This window comes from Schistocerca nitens, chromosome 4, assembly GCF_023898315.1.
Source record: "Schistocerca nitens isolate TAMUIC-IGC-003100 chromosome 4, iqSchNite1.1, whole genome shotgun sequence".
NCBI lineage: Eukaryota > Metazoa > Arthropoda > Insecta > Orthoptera > Acrididae > Schistocerca > Schistocerca nitens.
Window position 1 is genome coordinate 773,582,297 of NC_064617.1, and position 20,362 is coordinate 773,602,658.

The 20,362-nt window shown below is 40.3% G+C and overlaps 1 protein-coding gene across 1 annotated transcript in view; it reads right to left on the reverse strand.

The window, feature by feature from the left end:
• The window catches only part of LOC126253113 (polyadenylate-binding protein 2), a 94,640-nt gene extending 80,469 nt beyond the window's left edge, over positions 1-14,171 (reverse strand). The window contains exons 1-2 of the mRNA XM_049954225.1: positions 14,078-14,171; positions 13,345-13,495 (exon numbers count right to left, since the gene is read on the reverse strand). Of these exons, the coding sequence (XP_049810182.1) occupies positions 13,345-13,488 (144 nt within the window). The 5' untranslated portion in view covers positions 13,489-13,495; positions 14,078-14,171. The remainder of the gene's footprint in view (positions 1-13,344; positions 13,496-14,077) is intronic.
• Between the last annotated feature and the right edge of the window lie 6,191 nt (positions 14,172-20,362).

Below are 20,362 nucleotides of genomic sequence, written 5' to 3' on the forward strand. Positions count from 1 at the left end.
CCTATATCTGGGCCTGCTGCGCATGCATGAATCTGGCAGCTTGGGCGCTCCAGTAAAATTTTTCCCGGTGGCATCTACACGCTTTCCATGTGTGATTTTGGTTTACTCATGTTTCGCCCAAGAAAAAAATGTTCTTATTCCCAGATTTCCTTACTTCAATAATAAGTCTTAAAAACTGTGCCCTAGAAGCAGCAATATCACTACATTCCATTAAAAACTATCTTCCGTCATTTGTAGGTACATTTTTGAATCCAATATTTTTAAGTATTCTATTCATTGAAGTCATGCTATCTTTAAAATTTATGGTTTCAAGCATTTTCACTGTGATATTTTTTTTTTTTACAGTAGGAAATTCGCCAGTGTTGTACATGTTGAGCACTTCTCATCTTAGAACACCTTTGTGTTCTCTGTAGATAATTTTCCTTCATTGGCAATCCGCTGAACGGTTCTCAAGCCAACGCCTGTCGCTTCTGCAGTGCGTTCCTGAGATCTGGCGATGTCTGTGATAGGTCCACCGTTTTCTGCTTCGCGCTTGAAAAAAAAGCATGTATCCTGTAAATTATGTCCCTTGCCTGTGTATGGAGAGTTTGTCACTTACCACCATCATCAGCCATGACAATTTGGAACAAATGCGATAAAAATTCACCAAATAGTAACTACAATCACATTTAACACTCGCACTCACGAAGACATTCACAGCAGACCACTCAGAAAACTGCTGAACACTCATTGGCTGTCAGCAGATGCGTGACGTCAGGTGCATAGAACGAGCCTTACATCGGCCACAGTTGTTCATGGTTCCAACTATACGGAGTGTTCATTTTAATTGGAGACATTGAAATATCCGAAAATCTACACATCAGATCAAACAAATTTGTAACTAAAATTTGTTTGTCTCTGAGGGGGACATCCAATGATACAAAAACCGACGAATTTGTGGTCAAGTTTGTTATAATTGAATGTCCCCTTCCCAGAGGAACTAATTTTCATTACTATTTCTTTTGGCTCTGTGTGTTGTTTTCAAGAGATTTCAATGTCCCCAGTGAAAATGAACGCCCTTTATAACAAACAGTGTTTATAAATTGGGAAATATTCCATCTTTAGCGACTCTAATAAAACTTTTATTTATACCAGAGTCATTTCACTTTTTTCTAAAATGTTCTGATTAAAACGAAGTTGGCGAAGTACACAAAACTGAATTTTGGATGTAATAAAACATAGAAACTAAAATATATTGTCAGTGAGGGGCAGTGCGCAAACAATTTAAGTTTGTCGCACAACAGACAGCAAATACTTGCCAAAACATAGATCAGTCAACGAAAACATCGAATATGATGTTTCCAAAGCAGTGAAGCAAAGAATTGCCTGAGACAGTCAAGTAGCTCGGCAACGTACGAGCCGAAATTCTGCTCTTAATAACACTTTTAATACTGTCGCAAAAGATATATCTCAATATGAATAGTAAAACAGCGACTGCGAAAGTGAAGATATACAAACAAAACAGATAACATGAATATTGTAAATGTGCCTTTTCTTTGTTTTTAATTGCGGTGAAAATAAAAACTGGAGCACAAAATTAGAAAAACCGAAAACTTATTATGATTATAATGAAGAGACAAAGTACTAGAAATTTCAAAAAATTACATTCAAACGAATAAAATTCATGAAGTAAGACACTTCGATATTGTTTTTAAATAAAGAAAACATTAAGCACCAAACAAGGTTTGAACTCAGAACCTTTCCCTTAGCAGCCAATCACGTTAACCATTACGCTAACGCAGCTCGTCATTCAACAGAACTCCTGGAGGACTTTAAAATATCATGCAAAATAACGACCAACACTGTTGGTATGACTATGAATTACTCACGTTTCGTCGAATTACAATATGAAATAAACAATTACCACTCTTCTTTACTGTGAAAAAGCGGTTTGTGACAATGATACAAACACCTTTCCTTGTTATCGCCTGAATGAGGAGGCTTATCGCTTGTTCGGTTTAATTAATTAATAGAATATGAAGCAATTGGTATAAAGAATGCTTTTTCCAAACTTTCTATAAAAGAAAGTCTGCTATCAAGACATTGCTATTGTTCAATTACTTTATTTATGACTGAACGTTTCTAAAACTGAAGACACTCGTCCGTGCTCTGCACTGCGGTCGAGCTCTGGCAGCGTCGTTCTCCGTTCATTGGCTGACTGTGTTTTGTGACATCAGATGCGCAGAATGAACCTAAACTTGGCTGCCGTCGTAAATGACGCACACTATAGGTGCTGTGGAGGTTGGGTGAGCGATGGAAGCCACTTTAGAAAGGGTGGGAAGAATCTCTGACAGAATGTATCTAATTTATGGCATGATGATAGCAGCCCTGACAATGCATGTGGTTCAGTTGTTCTGGTCTGGAGTGGTTTCAGGTGAGGAAGGGGGCGGCGCTCCTTGGTAGATGGTTCTTGTATGTGATGGGAGGACTGTGGATGTGTGGGGATATGAAATGGGTAACATGTCTGTGGACTAGATGTGGGGGATAGTACCTGTCTGTGAAGGCCGTTGTGAGACCTTCAGCATACTGGCTAAGGTAGTTCCTGTCACTGCAGATTCGCCACCCCAGGTGGCCAGGATGTACGGGAGGGATTTCTTGGTGTGCTGCCGAAATGCAGGAACTGTCGATGGGTTTAATATGGACAGAGATGTGGCTGGAGCCATCGGAGAGGAGGAGGTCAACACTCAAGAAGGTGGCACACAGGGTTGAGGAGGACCAGGTTAAATAGGTAGGTGAAGTGTTGACGTGAAGGAATGAGGAAGGGTGTCTCTTCAGTCCAGATCATGAGATATCATCACTGTACATGAACAAGACAAGGGGTTTACGGTTTTTGGAGGCTAGCATGGTTTCTTCTAGATGGCCAAGAAACATAAGGGTGCCATGCAGGTGCCAGTGGCTGTGCCTTGAATATTTGTTTGTAGATTTTGCGGTCAACGGAGTAGTAGTGATTTTGGGTCAAGTTAGTAAGGTGCATGAGGAAAGGGGTAGTGATTTGGAAAGTAAAGGATGTAGTGTTCAATAGCAGCAAGACCATGAGCCCGAGGGATGTTGGTCAACAGTGGAGAGTAGGAACCCAGGAGTTAAAAGGGTGAGGATGGTACAGAGTTGGTGAAGGAAGTAGTTGTTATCTTTGACAAGGAAGGCTAGATTTCTGGCAATAGGTTCGAGGCATTGGTCAACGAAGGCCGAATTATTTCCATGGGGGCACAATGGGGCATCCAAGACTGTTGTATTTGTGGATTTTGGGGAGCAAGCAGAAGGTGTGTGTGCTAACAGGGGTTAGGATGGAAATGGAATCAGGTGAGAGGTTCTGGCAAGGGCCTAAGGCTTTAAGCAGGGATTGAAAGTTATGTTGGACTTCTGGTATGGCACCACTCTGACATAGTTTGTAAGTGGAGAAGCCAGATAGCTGGTAGAGGCACTCCACCAGATAGTTACTGCAATTCATAACAACACTGATGGAACGTTTGTCTTCTTTCTGCTGAAAGGTTGGTGTTCTTGGGAAGCGACCTGTGGGTGGACAGTGAGGCCATGTCAGAGGAGAGGAATTCCAAGAAGATGACAATGGGGTGGGTAGGTGGGAGAGGAGGATCATGGTTGGATGGTAGTATGAACTGGGAGAGGCAAAGGCGTTTCCACTCTAGGGATCAAGAGAAGCAGAGTAGATCTTTGACAAGTCGAACATGGTTACATTTGGGTGTAGGGCTGAAAGGGAGGCCTTTCGATAGGACAAACTTCTGTGAGCTGAGGATTTTGGTGGAATGATTAACAACAATGTTCTGGGACTGGTTTAGTTCTGGATTTGGTGTAGTGTTGAGTGGGAGTTTAGGGGGATGTGGCAAGCTGAAAAGATGAGCTAGGCAGGGTCTGGGTGCTACGAGAGTACCTTCCTAAGAACACCAATCTTACAAGAGGAGAAAGGAGAGCCATATACAGCCTAAAAACACATCCTGACTTAATCATCCCACCTGCAGACAAAGGTTCCACCACTGACATTCTGAATTGCATTGTCTACCTGGTGGAAGGCCTGTGTCAATTGTACGACTCCTCCACCTGTACAGTGTGTACACATTGACAAGAAAAAATTCTCAGAATTTTCCCATATTTTGCAATTGTTATTGTACAATTTTGTAATCTATGAAAGAACTAAAATAAATATGAAAAACTAACCTTGAAGTTTGGTCTTTTTTAGCATGTTACCCTTCACGATACACCAAACACAAAAATGCCAGTAACGTTTTAAATAATGGCATAAATGGCTGCTCTTCTGGACCAGAATTTTTTTCTAAGTTGTGGGTCCTCAAAGTGTTAAGTTCTGAATGAGAGTCAAAATCTCTGTGATTTAAGAAATTCATCACACGTTCTCACATGTAACATAATTCATCTTGCGGTTCTCACATGTAACATAATTCATCTTGCGTAAAAAGAAATCTACTTTGACAGTAACACTTCTCAAACCACCATTTGCAATATTTTCCCGCAACCTGTTAGAAATGTAAACAGTTGTTACGTCATGCTCACTGAAAGCAGTTTTTTGTTACAAATTATTGCATAGTCCTCATACTATAGCCTTTGCCACATTTTGCTGTTGACAGACATTTTTGTGTACAATGTTTTGTTGAGAATGGTGCATTTTCTTTGGCACTTCAATTTTATTTTGGTGTTGTCCTCTCATTTATGTTTTATTCCTGCAGTATTATTCTGAAGTAGTACGTTTAAGTAAATTTCTTTGTTAGAGCATCAGTTTTTACCAGTAAAAATCACAAAAATTTAACTGAAACAACGAAAAATCCCCAGAATTCTAAAAGATGCCTGGGTTTATCTTAGCCTTTTTCCACATGAAAATATTTCCTTGGATTTCCTGGGGCACGCACTGCTATAAATTCTGGCAGGTTAATGCCATCCCAGAAGCCCATCAATCTCAAATCCCAGTTTAAAGCCTTGGCCTCTTGGCAAAACCTCTCCCCTGAATCCATTTTCCCCCCTGACCCTTATGATACCCACCACACCCAACTACTACATGCTCCCCACAATCTACAAATTTTAAAAAAAATTGCAGAATGCCCCATTGTAGTGGGTTATTGTGCACCCACTAAAAGCATTTCAACCCTCACTCAACAACCTCAAACCTATTGCCTGAAATCTAGCCTCCCACATCGAAGACACCCACTACTTCCCACCCCTTGATCTCCTCGATTCCTACACATCACTGCTGACTTCACTTACCTAAACACTAACATTCCTCATACCCATGGTCTTGCCGCTATTCAGTACTAACTCACCCGACATCCTCCACACTCCGAACAAACTACCTCATTCCTTGCAACCTTACTAACTTTTTCCTAACTCAGAACTACTACTCCTTTCAAGGTAAGGTATATAAACACATCCATGGCACAGCCATGGGCACCTGCATAGCACCTTCCAATGCCAAACTGTTTTTGGGTCATCTACAGAAAAGCTCCCTAGACCCTCAAAACTCCAAACTCCTGGTCTTGTTTTGGTTCCTCGATTACATCTTAATGATTTGGACTTGGAGCCAGGACACCCTATCCTCACTCCTTTACAACCTTAATATCTCTCCCATTCATTTCAATTTGCCTTCTTCAATCTAGCATGTCACCTTCCTGGACACTGACCACATCCTCTGACAGCTCCATCACACCTTTGTCCAAATTAACCCACCAACCACCAAAAGTACCTCCATTCCGACAGCACACCAAGAAAACCCTCTCATTCAGACTGGCTCTGCTGTAAATATTGAGCAGTGTGCTGGAACCCGATACCGTAAAATGTCTGCACCAATGATGAAGGCACACCCGACACCATGGTGAGTTCGAGAGCCATCAGTGTACACAAAGGTACTATTGCGAAGGTCATGAAACTGAAGGCAACAGAGCAAGGCTGGAGTAGTGCCCTTAGGAAGCGAATGCAGGCCAAGGTGAGCAATGGGTCACCACACAAAGCCAAGGTGGTGAAGGGTTCACACCCACCTACAAAGATGCAGGGGGCATGAAATTAATCTACTGGAGAAAGCGCCAAAAGCAAACTCCAGGAGGTAACAGAAGAGGGACGTGGCCCATACAGATAATCAGAGGAGTCATCAAAGAAGGACACATAAGATGGCTGGCCACACATGGTAGACATAACGGCATGCATATCTGCTGATTAGAAAGTCATGGCGGTAGGACAGCAGTACTTCGGCAGCTTCTGCATACAGACTCTCAACCAGGCTAGTGTAAAAGGCACTAGTGGCCCCAACAGATGCCACGATCGTGGATGGTATTGAGACAAAATAAGAGGGACAGATGTGCAGATGCATAAACAAAACACTAATAGCCTAATTTCGAATGGACAAGGGTGTGTGTGTGTGTGTGTGTGTGTGTGTGTGTGTGTGTGTGTGTGTGTGTGTGTGTGGGTGGGTGGGTGTGTGGGCGCGCGCGCGTTAAACACAGACAGACCTGCGCAGATTCTCTCTACATAACAAAATTTGCAGTGATCCCTTCAAGTAACATAAATTATCTGTTTCATCTGGATTGCATGAAATTAGTTTAGAAAACGCAAAGACCTCCAAAATGGGAGGCTTTAGCATTATTCCTGGAGAGAAAATGTGCCCAACCTGTATCAAACTTATTAATGAAAAACAAGCAAGTGACGACTCATCACCAGACTATATAAATGACAGTAACGTGAAGCTGCAGACTCCCAAAAAAATCGGTGCTCAATACTAACTTAACTAACTTAGAAGTATCTCTTGCAAAGCTACATTCAGTTGCTTGGCATAGTCGGTGTGCAGCAGCCAATCGAAAATTGAAATCAGCAGCTGGGACTCTGAAAACTAAAATTTCACATACGTATCAACTTCAGTTGGTTGCTGATGCAAGCACTATCCCTGACAGTGATTTAAGAGAACTGGAACAAAAGGCAAAACATCATGATGAACTCATCGACACAATCAAACACAAAATTGAATATGCAAATAATCTGAAAAAATTCACTTACTCTTGTGCCGCCAACGTGGTCTAGACAGAAAGTCAATTCCAAATTTCAGGTTTCTGAATATTTGGTATGACAAGCAAGAGCTCTTAATGGAGAAGGGTATTTTATCAATGGCTGGGCAGAAAAGAGGAAAGACTCTGCCACATGACACAGTGCAAAAAGTAGAGTTTTTATTTGTATGACAAAAAAAGAATAATGCCTGGGAAAAAAGACAAAGTGAGCACCAGCAAAAATACCTATGAGCAAAAGCGTCTGTTTTAAGCAATTGTATTCTCTCTGTAAAAAAGTATCCTGAAGACAAAATAGGATTCTCAAAATTTGCTTCTCTTCGACCAAAATATGCGATCAGCCTAGTGTAAATAAGAGCACAGGAAGAATTCAAAATACTATTGGCCTCGAACAGGATAGCTGTGGAGAAGCGAAGCAGTAAGCAGTTGTTGTGCTTGAGAATCAGAAGTAGTCTCCAAAATCAAAGTGCCATTCCATAAACAAGAGCAGGATTTCACAGGGCCGAAAACTGTATCAACATCTTTCTGAATAAGAGACGAATTTACCATTGCGAAGGACTGACCATCTTCGGTACATGAAACCATGAGGAACCGTGCTGCGGCTGGGAGGGTCTTTGAATTGAGAGCTTCATTCCGTTTATGTTTTGGTAGACGTGGACGGCCAAGATGATGACCGACTCATTGTGAAGAAATGCCCATGACTGCCAGCGTCTCCGATGGCACGTTCCTTCCAACTGGGGGGAGCCTCCACAATGAAGCGCACCCGCCATAGGTGACTTCACACCTCCTGAACATCTGACAGAGGTACCATTCAGCAATTTGGGAAGGTAGCAGCTCAGGTAATCAACCCCCCTGGGCCAGTATTGTACCAGAGGGTACATGTGAACCTTACCTATTCACCCAGGGCTGGAAATTACGCATTACCTAGTCACCTGTTACGTGTCAGATGCATGGGGCCGTCGTTAAGGTGCACACAGGGAGGAAGAAGAAAAGAGAGGAGCCTCAAACAGCAAAGAGGAGAAGAGATAGGAGAAGGTGAACAAAGAAAGAAAAAAAGGAATGAAAAACAGTGGCAGGATTGTTCTTATGTCAGTTATGAACAGTACAGAACACTCCCGCAACATCCCAGACATGTTCCCCAAGAAAGGGGAACAAGAAAGAGGATAGACATGCAGCACATGCTGCAAGGGCTGGGGCCCTGTGGTAGCCAAGCATGAACACACCAAAGAGCGGCGAGCCCCCTGGCGGCTACGGGATTGTGTTGCTGTGGATGACCCAGGTGCAAGACCTACCCCAATCCATCTACATAATATTTTCTATTCCATTCTTGTTGCTGGCTTATCTGACGGGAGTTGTTCTTACCACATGTTCTCCACTCTCAAAATTATCCCAGCCTCAATATACAGTAACCTACTGTTCCCACACCCTCCACCTCCTCTTTCCTACAACTCCTCCCAATTCACATCCCCTCATTCCCATTCTGTGCCACTCTCTGCCAATACACTTACAAGTCTTTTTCCTTTTTCTGCCCCCTCTCTTTTTATGCTCCCTTCACCCCCACCCTCCCCCACAGCTTCATGCACTGCACCTGACAGCCTTGTTTTGCTACCATCTAGTCCCAGCATGCTCCGCCAGGCAGCTGTGACTCCCCCCCCCCCCCTCTGCTGCTCCTGATCTGATTGCTGCTTGCATTAGGTGCACACCAATGTATTCTGGCCAGAGCAGTCAGAGACTGTGGGCATGTGTGCTTTACGCACGTGTGTGTGTGTGTGTTCAAATACACCATAAGTAAAATCTAAAGTTTTCTATTTTATTTAAAGAATAAGTTTGTTTATAATTATTAAATAGTTTATTGTAGAAAGCAAACTTTCAGTGCCCTTCTTACAAAGTTAATAAACTCAACACTAATGGAGCTGAAAAATGTATAGGTGTGTATATCTTTAGTAGTTGTCAAGTATTGTTGATTTTTAAAAAAATTGTTAATGCACTGTGTGGAAAGAGTGCAGACACGAGTCACTGAACAGTATGATATGGTTGTAATGAAAGAAGCATTACAGTAGTGCTTTTCGTCAGCCATCTTAAAAATTGGTGTGGATGGAATGCTGTAATAGGCATTTTCAACTGCTTATTGGTCCAAGAAAGATATCCAGTCCATTGCAGACAGAGATGCATCTAAGTGAACTTTTGTTCCTAATCACATAGCTGACTGCATATTTGTCAGTGCAAATGTCCCAGAAATTACTCAATGGTAGCGGAACAAGTATTGGATTCAAAAAACCATGTAGATCATTTTCATTTTCAAGGTGGCCTGCAGACACATACAAATAATTTTAGGCCTATATCATATTAATCTGTTGTGCAATTACGGAACATGCTTTGTGCTCATTTGTTATGACCGTACACAAGTACAAAATTCTGCTTAACAGCAATTGCCATGGATTCTGCAAACAAAGTTCTTCTGCAACTAAACAAAGTTCTTCTGCAACTCAGTTAGGGGGCTGAAAATGAAGGTTCAAAAAAGTTGATGCTCTGTACCTGAAGTTATAGGAGGTATTCTTCATGATATACAAAAATGAAAGTGTCATATCAGAAGCTCCGTGATGCGTTAGTGGGTGGTGACATGTACAGGGTGTAACTGAATTCAATTTATAGATGTTTAGGTTTGCGGTGAGAACCAAGATGGTTAAGTTTGCCATAGGAACTCGTGTGGAAAAAAAAGTTTTCCCAATACAAGCAAAGTACCACAACATGTTCCAATCTTCCGCATTTTCAGCACTACTTACTACGATATTATGTATATCGTTCACCAATCACCTAATATTCCATACCACATACCACTAAGTTGTGTTTGTGATCTGTCCAGGGAGGTTTGTACCAGTTGTTCTTGTGGTCTTTATTCACACTGTACTGTAGTCATCAATCATTAATGTACAGAATGCAAGCTGTACGTACATTTCACTTTCAGTGTATTTCTGTTGATCATAATTAAAGACACGTTCCAGCATGATGGTGCACCACCAACAGTGGATGCACAGTGGTGGCTTGAATGCTGTGGGGTCACATGAAATTTTTGAGTTACTAGACCCCTGTGGTATCCAAGAAAGACCTATTGGCGCAGATTATGGCTGCAGTGGATACTGGATGGTCATCGTGTATACCAAAACTCTATACAGAGGTACCGTATCTGTATTGGTGGTAGTTGTCACATCGAGGTCTACTTTTTAAGTGGACTCAGAAGAGAAGCAGCACGAGTTGGATAAGAACCTGTGTCGTGACATTTTGTGTGTTGCAGGAACAGCTATGTTTCTGGACGCAAGTTCCTAAGATAAACATAACTGTTTCTGTCTCCACTGCAAGCTCTCAAAATCTGTATAGGGAATTTAGTTACCCAGTATTTGAAAAAGTCACAATATTTTAAAACCAACACTACAAAGTCTATGCAGCCAGAAATATTACACCAAAACAATCATATTTTTCAACTACATAATAAAAAAATGGTTTCACACTGTTCATGTCTTTGCTGGGGAAATAACTGAGCTCCGTTCCTGCTAATATATCTCTTGCACCTATGCCTACCAGCAAATTTCTTTTTATTATTATTATTTCTCTCTGCTCCTATGCCACTTAGTTCTGAAGGTCAAGGACAACAAAGTTCACTCAGTGGTCTCTCCCCAGACCATACTACTATGTATCAACATACAGAATGTGCGATTTTTCTACCTGGGTATTTTCTGCCCAACACCATATTCATGACCTCTTCCTCAATTCTTTGTTACCCCACCACTTTCCCCTTTCTTTCATTGACAACTTCCACACCTGCTGACCTCATGAGCGCTGCTCACTACAGCCAGTCCACAATTCTGGGACCATGTGGTAGTGTATCTAACAATAAAGGCAATTTAAAGAACTGAGCTGCAAATTTAAAGACTATTCACCAATTGACTCTTCAGTAGAACTGCACACTGAGTTGTCAATCATTTCCTAGTTTTCATAATCCCCAAAAATTCCTTATTATTGTACTAGAAGTTGATAACGGCTTCAAACATGTGATTTCTATTTAGTAACTGTGTCGAAACATCCATTTATAATCAAACTTCTCTCAAAGTGACACAAATGCAATACCAGCATATTGGGAGGAGACTGCAGAATACAAATTTCTGATCAGGGTATGATAGTACTGCCCCTCACCCCCCGCCCCGGGGTTACAAGACCAATTTGCAACATTAACTTGAGGTCTATACTTAAATCAGAATAAAGTGTATGACACTTGCTTGCTCAGCAGCTATCAAACACAGCAACAACCTGCTGTCTCCGCCGCCAGTTAACATTCATGCATGCGGCTAGTAACTTACCATTTGTTATTAATTTACATTGTTTCTCTGTGCGGGTTGACCAAAGCGTCCGATCCCACCCGTGGGCTTTGACCCGTGACATAAGGCTGTTGTGGAGTGTGACGTCACAACGGCACAGAATTTAGTTTGTGAGAGTGGCGTGTTTGTTGGTGTCATTTTGATGCGATCGGTGGTGTTCTCTGGTGGTGTGTTCGGTGATGTTTTTGGTTTAGTTTGCGAGTGTGAATTTTGGTAAATTGCTTTTTTTATGTCTTTGGTAGGTATGGATATGACTGACAGGGTCAACAGTTTTTGGTTGTCGGCTATGATGGGGGACAGTGTGTTGTCTCTAATAAAATTTCTTCAACTATTCTGATTTTTGATGAAGTTGTGAAGTGTTCAGTATGTTGTGAAAAAATGAGGCTTATTTAAAGTTCCGGCGTCTCGGACCGAGGACGGCTGCATGTGGAGATGTCGTAAGGATAACAGGTCAAGGGAAGTTTCGATCCCAATTTATGGGATCGGGAGCTGCTGTTGAGCTATATAGGTCAAGGGAAGTGTCCGATTCCAAATGATATTGTGTTTAGTGGTATTTGGGGAGTTTTGTGATGTCTGTTTTTTTCGTGGTTTTGTATGGGGGTGGCTGTCTAAATTTGTTTATATTTATATGATGTGACTTACCGAACGAAAGTGCTGGCAGGTCGATAGACACACAAACAAACACAAACATACACACGAAATTCAAGCTTTCACAACAAACTGTTGCCTCATCAGGAAAGAGGGAAGGAGAGGGAAACCCACATCCTTTCGTCTTTCCCTCTCCCTCCCCTTCCCTCTTTCCTGATGAGGCAACAGTTTGTTGCGAAAGCTTGAATTTCATGTGTATGTTTGTGTGTCTATCGACCTGCCAGCACTTTCGTTCGGTAAGTCACATCATCTGTGTTTTTAGATATATTTTTCCCACGTGGAATGTTTCCCTCTATTATATTCATATCATTTGTTTATATTTAATTTGTCCCCACCCAAAAACCCCCTATTTCCCACGCTTGTCCCGTTAGTGTCATCAGGCTTTTTGTGGAACGTGTGTGTGTGTGTGTGTTTGTTTTTCGATGTATTTTCGTCCTCATAATGTGTACGTAACGACTTTATATGTCGCCATTTTCGAATCGTGGTTTATGGTCGTTTCCGCCATATTTGTGACGTCATGGGTCAAAGCAGACAGGCGGGATCGGACGCTTCTGCATTTTCCTCGGTGCAGTGCATTTATTGCACAGAATATGAAGTCAGAAGCTAGTTGTGAAACTGCGCAGAAAAGATGTAAGACCATACCAACCCCACTACCAAATCCAATATTGCACATTAACACGCAGCACTTGAAAGTATCTAGAACAGAAAGACCCAGCTGTTGCTGCCAGTCAGAGTCTGTGCACACATAAACATGTACCAACAACATTGTCCCCTGCCATGATCAACTGTCAATCACTGTTAATTTCATCGAGAGGTGGTGAAGAGAGAAGACACTGGCATGCATCAAATTTTCATCTACAATGAAAAACATTACAATAGTTTCAGAAATAGAATTTCACTCTATCTATGAATTGAGACAAGAAGTTGGACATGCTTACAAGAAGTTGGACATGTCTAAGACACCCTAAAGCCATGGAGCAGCCTTGCTACACAGAAATGTAAATTTTATACACCTTCACACAGAAGTTTATAATAGGGTGGTGGGGTGGCCAACTACTAAAAATTTAGTTACTTAAATGTGGGTAACAGTATAACAACAGCACTCAGTGAGCAACACAAATACAAATCAAAACCATGAAACATGGGATAAGAATGAGCTTGATCTAACAGTACAAATAGACAGGGAATTTGGTTTCGATGTGAGATTTCTAAGAAGTCTAATTTTATGTTAATTTATTTCCTGCTTTCTCCTTCAAAGTCTAAAGCATGCTACAGTTTACCTGGTCTTCAACAGCAGAGCTAGGAACACCTGATGCATCACCTTCAGTTACATCAGCAGTGTCAACTTCTTGTCCATTTTCGAGAGCGTCCAAAGTCTCTAATTGATCTTCAGAACTTAAACCAAGTTCTTCGGATTCTGCCATTTCAGACCTGTGAAGACAAGACCACACTGCTTATTACCTTATTTCACTACAAACTAAAATAAATGCTTGATCAAAATAAATTGCTTCACATGGTACAGCTGAGTTCGATAGAGCTATGTAGTAATTCTATAACAATACTGAAAAGAAAGTCCTAAGACTTTAACCTAAAATAGGTTTGTTTTTGATCTAACATCTAATTCTCACAGAGCTGAATGGCAGCGTGGTTTGAAAATTTGTACGTAGAACGATATTATCTAATAAAAATATCTGTTCAATTAAGTTACTATTACAACAACCAGAAAAAAATTATTCTTCCCATACGTGTCAACACAATTTAACCTTAAAAACAAAATGCCGCGTAAGTATATATTGCACTCCAGTACACCAACGATTAATAATACAAAATTATGTTTCTCACACAATTCAATAATTCATACTTGGGTTTTCGTTGCATGTAAAATACAGACATGACAAATAATTCCAAGTTTGTAAATGGCAAACATATATACAAATGAACTAATACCATAAAAAGCAATCCGAATAAAACATATCAATAACTATCTGGAGAAAAACAATGTGTCTAACAAACCAAAATTATGAAGAATATGGATTTCTGGCCAAGTATACAAACGCCTTTTACAAATTATGCCGGTTCTCTTCAACCATTACTTTGGATCAAAGATTCTATAGCTAAATGTCAAAGACATCCTTTCACAATATAAAGGGTAACTGACACAAACAATTATATATATTTTAAGAAAATCACTTCTCCCAGATTGACGAACATACGGATAAATAACAGACTTTTTTATTGAGGTAATAAGAAAAAACGTGCGCTCCGCAGCTTGTAATATACCATGACCTACAAGTCAAAATTATTTTACAAGAAATAAACGGAATCCGTATAGCCATGTTTCCAAACAAGACTTACAAATATTTCGTTTAATTAAAAGAATGTACAATGTTTTCACCTAGAGCCCACAGATTAATCAATTAAATTAAAATAAAAACCACTTATTTGCCATATTGGTAAACCCTTTCCCGGTAAACAAAAATAATGTGTGGCCCTAACACAGGAATCAGTAACAATGTATGCCCACCTAAGCAAGAGTACTTCTGTGTAACTCACAAGTGAGACACCAAGAGATAGAATTTCCTGTGGTCATGTACGTATTGTTACGTTGTTTATAGATTGATTCACACTAGGCGCCAAAGACACGCAACGAAACATCAGGCGGTCTTTAAACTTCTCTCAGCGCAGTATCGTACGCATAAAGTGCGGTTATGAGATACCATCTAGGATACAAAAAGTCGACCTGTAGAATCGCAATTCGAGTATCAGAAATGATAAGGAGATATTAATGGAGGATGCCAAGTTCACCCAACCTGGATATGATGTGACGTCATTATGACGTATATACGCTTTAGTCGATTAACACACCTATCGACTTTTACGAACGTTCGAGATTCTAAACTGTCGTCAGCTAGTGGTTTGTTTTGATACGTGCGATTCTGAAAACAGCTCAGTGTGGCAGCGTATATGTATTTCGCCAAAATAAAAGAGCTGGATATTAATAGAAATATTCCTGACCGTGGCCTTGAAAACACCATGTAAAAAAGTGAAGTCTTCTTATGTACCGACCAGATTAGATTGTTGTATTCAATGCTTACGCCGAAAATAATATTTATTTGTTATCAACATTTTAGTATGGTTTCATACAATCGGTCTTGTCAGTACATATTAGATTGTAGCAGCATACTCTTGCTGACTTTTTTTTCTTAATTTATATAGCTGAAAGAGAACTCGTGCAAGTTTGTTAGCTAAGTAATTTATATGTCCATCCCAAGATAGTCTTTTATCAACCATAATTCCAAGTAATTTTACACTCGGACTGCAGAGACAGGTAGCTTAGTGTCAAGTAATGACTGATGTGTAGAATGATTGAATTTCGAACTTAAAAAGAAAAATATGAGGCATTGTTGAAGACAAATCGTCGGCCGGAGATGAAATACGAGGGGAAGTGGATTTCTCAATGTAATCTTAACCAAAGGTTAGTGTCTAGTACTGATTGACGTATGAAATGATTGAATGCAGTGTCAAAGCATTCCATGGTGGTAAGCTTTTCTCTCATTAGTCTCTCGAATGCTCAACACATAATTAGGGACGAGCAAACGAAAAACAACGCACAGGACACAAACACAGTACAATACACGATTTAAACGCAAGGAACGCAAAACACATTTAAACGAATGGCGCAGAGCACAGCGCTACCCTTATGTTAGACTGTGGCTACCCTGTCACAATCTCTCGAAAGTTCACAAAAGTCGATATACGGTTTCTATAGTTTTCGATGTAGCGTGTATACGTCATAGTGACGTCACATCGTATCCAAGTCCGGTGAACTTAGCTTCCTCCGATATTAATGGTCAAGGCAAATTTCATAACGTATGTTATTCACCAGTTTTCGATGGTAAATTGCTGAGATGTTATACAAAATTTGTAAATAAAGGCATAACCTGCCAGCGAAAATATATAGAACATAAAAACACGTCAAACAATATTCACAAGTGAATCCATGGATACTATTTACCTTATCTGAAAGTTTTTTCTTCCAGTGTACCAAATATTTCAATAAACAACTGTTTTTTCACGTTAAATAAAGTTGACGTTTTCACTTAATAAAAGACTAATAAACGAAAAGTGATTCACTAATTTATTTTCTTATTTATATGCTGTGCAAGCGTCAGGTTTATTCACTTGTAGTGAACCTAAATAAGTTTTCGCTTTCAGATATCTAGCCCCTCTTATAGAATATCCTATTTTCCCACAAGTTTTGCTGGAGAACTTCTGTGAAGTTTGAATGGTAGGAGACGAGATACTGGCAGAAATAAGCTATGAGAACGGATTGTGAATCGTACTTTGTTATCTCAAATGCTTCAGTCCAACTCCAGCTATCGTGGTGCGCTGTGGTCTTGAAGACGGAGCGACGTTATTTACAGCGAGAACTCTCGCAGTTACCTTCCATGGCACAGTTTCGTAATTGTAATTCCAGTGAAACTGTATTGTTCACAGGAAACAAAGTTGAGGTTTTGCTTTGAGAGGATTAGTGTATGACCATCTCTGTTCTGCTTTTCGAACTGGCTGATAAACGAACTAAAATTGAATGACGAGGAATTTTTTGCCGTTCAGATGGATAACATAACAAAAAGCATATTCGTTAAGTTTATCAATGATGAAGTTTTTGAAACAATCGCACAAACTACGAACGCTACTTGAAAAATTTTGGTACAACGACGGTTCAGTGATTGCGATTACTTATTCTGGTTTAGGTTTCTGGACTTCCAGAATCTACAGTTTGACCTTTGATGTTCCAGCTGATAAAATAGTAAACACACTGAAGATTTATGGCACTGGCTACGATTCAAGGAGGATCCATGACCAGAGAAATGTTTATTTGGTAAACTAACAGGAAACAGGGTGATCAGCATGGATTTGCAGAAGCATATCTGTTTATTTGTGACCTCAGAGTTTATGCAGCACCTAAAAATCAGCCCCATACTTGTTTAGTCTGCAGCTCCGCAGAGCATTTGAGGAGTTCTTGTGACCGAAGAATGCCTTTACAACTTCATAGTGACACAGGCCATAAGCAGAGAAATGTGGGCAAAACGATTTTGATCAGTTGAAATGAAATCGTATTTGGGAATCCATTCAAGAGAATCGAGTTGAGTGGGAAGAAGAAATGAATAATGCAGTGAAAAGAATAATGCAGTGAAAACAAATGAAGTGGGAAGAGGGAGCACATCTGAGCCAACTATACCACAAAATGGCAAATTAAATATAGTCCAATTGGTTGAAGTGAAATGTATATATTAACCTCTAGGGAACAGGACACCTCTGTTTTTTGTTGCTGTCCTAAAATACACTACTAGAAAAAAATTACAACACCAAGAAGGAATTGTGCAGCGTAAATGAAACTGATTGATTTGTTCCTACATCTGTAACATGACATTTATTCAATTTCCGCGCTAGTCACACAAGGGTGGCGCTAGTAGCCTCACTATCATGATGTAGATCATATTTGTTTTAAATATATGCTGTAATGATCGTGAGCGTAAGTTACCTTTGACATTCGACATGTTAGGTTGTATTCCTTAAGAATGCTTTTAAGGCGACAAAGACGCCATTATCAACACCTCAGTAAGTATGAAAGAGGTCGTGTAAGAGCCTACTAGGAAATGGCTGTATCTTCCCCGATATTGCAGAAAGATTTGGCAGGAATGTAGCCACTGCAGATGAATGCTGACAGTGGTGGTCACGAGAATGTATGGTTGCAGAAAGACCGCGCTCTGGACATATACTTGGCACTACCAAGAGGGAAGACTATTGTGTTCAGAATATGGCTGCGGGGCTTCATATTTCACCTGCAGCAGCACTTGCAGCAGCAGTTAGCACCACATTGACACAACGAACGTTACAAATCGGTTATTTCGATGACATATCCGAGCCAGTCGCCCTGTGGCATGCATTCCACTGATCCCAAACCACTGACATTAGCGACTTCAATGGTGCAAACCAAGTGCTCATTGGAGGGCAGTTTGGAGGTCAGTTGTATATCCTTATGAAATCTGGATCTGCCTCAGTGCGTTTGATGGCCGTGGGTTGGTTAGGAGGAGGCCATTTGGGGGCCTGCAACCAACCTATCTATGTGCTAAACACTGGAGTAATGGTCTGATGTACGATTTCGTACAACAGCAGAAGTACTGTCGTGGTTATCCCAAGCATTCAGATTGCAAATTTGTATGTCAATTTGTACGCATTACAGCAGTTGTATACCAACAGGATAACGCTCACCTACATACCACTGTTGTAACCCAATATTCTCTACAGAGTGTCGACATGTTGCCTTGAGCTGCTCAATCACAAGATCTGCCTGCAGTAGACCACCTATGTGACATCATCGAATAACAACTCTAGTATCGTCCAAAAACAGCATTAACTGTCCCTATATTGACTGACCAAGAGCAATGGCCATCAAGCTCTGTTCCACAAACTGGCATCTGGCACCTGTGCAACACAACACATGCTTGTTTTCGCGCTTGTATTCAACATTCTGATTGCACGGTTATTAACATACCAGCATTTGACTTTTACAATGACATGTATCAGAGTTACAGTAATCTGTATGTTAATGACTGAAATATGTTACCTAGACAAATGTATTCCCAAAATTTCATTGCTCTACATTAACTATTTTGTGGTGTTGCGATTTTTTTTCTGATAGTATATAAGTGTCTTGCAGTAGCAACAACATTGTCTATATGCTTTATATTGTGCCCCTTTTACTTAAAGTTTCTGCATAGGGTTATGTTCCCAGTCCATGGTTCAAGAAATAAATTGGGTACTGCAGTTTTGCATTTTGTGCCACTTGAAACACTTTAGCATGTGTTATAGGGTCCGTGCAGTTAGAGCTGTGCATATGTGAATAACTGCTGCCCATTCTCATGTGGAATTTTTGCAGCTATAAGACTGAACTGTTTTACAAGGCTGCAGTGGATTTCCATGGTATTGAGAAACTGTGTGGGGATCAAAATTGGACCATGTGGAAGTTTTCAGTATGAAATTTATTATTTGCATTGGACGGCGCTATGGTGTGTGTATTGCTGATGTAGGAAAACACGAGGCTTTTCCAGAGGATGCGTCATCACCACAACAAGGTGAGTTTAATGCAGCGAAAAAACATGGGACAAACCTGATTGTGCAGTGAGTCAGATCATTGTACACTAAAAGTCGAGAGACAAAAACAAGCTGAAATTTTCGGTTATGATGGATTTGGACATGGATAAAAATGAGTCAAAATGACAAACACAAAAATTTCCAGGCTTATATTGGCGAAGTAATGAGTGCATAACTGGACGAAGGCTCATGGATAATTGATTGTGGAGCGATGAATCATATGTCCAAGAGAACTGAGTGGTATATGTCGTTTACTAAATTTCCAAATCCATTACAGATATCGATGGGCAATGATTTGGCTATGACTGAGTTAAGAAAAGGGAGTATTTAGTTCGATGCTTTTGTTGATGGAGAATGGAACTTATGTTTTGTATACTCATGAAGGGTGAAGAAATTTCTTTTCTGTGTCATATGATTAGATATGTCATATGATTAGATATTAATTCATTAAAGGACAAGTGTGAGTTCTGAAAAAATGGCGTTGTAAAAGAGTGTGGCATATCCAGTGGCAAATCTTGCATCAAAGGAATCTGCAAATTTGATATGAACGATTGGGTCATCAGAACAACCGTCATGCCCTACAATTCGTGAAGCAACGTATTGTTGAAGAATTGGGGAAGAATTTTGTGAGGCATGTGTTAATGGGAAGTAGTATCAGAGCAATTTTCAGTCATGAAAGCAGCTTCTTACAAAGGCTGGAGATGTGATTGATTCTGATCTGTGTGGACCAGGCAGTGTGAATCATTGGAAGGAGCTGAATATTTACTCTGCTTTACTTGTGATATTTCAAGATTACTCATGGTATATTTACTCTCGCTGAGGTCTGTGTCTGCAGAGGATATTGTTGAAAAGGTGAGCACTATCAAGAATTTTTGTGGTCGACTACCAACAGAATTTCAGTGTGATGGCAAACGAGAATTTGATAATATTGATGTTAAAGATTTGATGAAATTAAGTGGTAAACAACTCATCATTATTATTTCTTATGCTACAGAGCAGAACAGATGTGCAGGGGGGTACCAACACAACTGTTGTGAAACTAGTTCTAACCATGTTGTTAGCTCAGGGTCTACTTATGTTTTAGCGTGCAGAAGAGGTAAACTCGGCTACTTACCTGTTAAACAGAATTGGTACAAATAG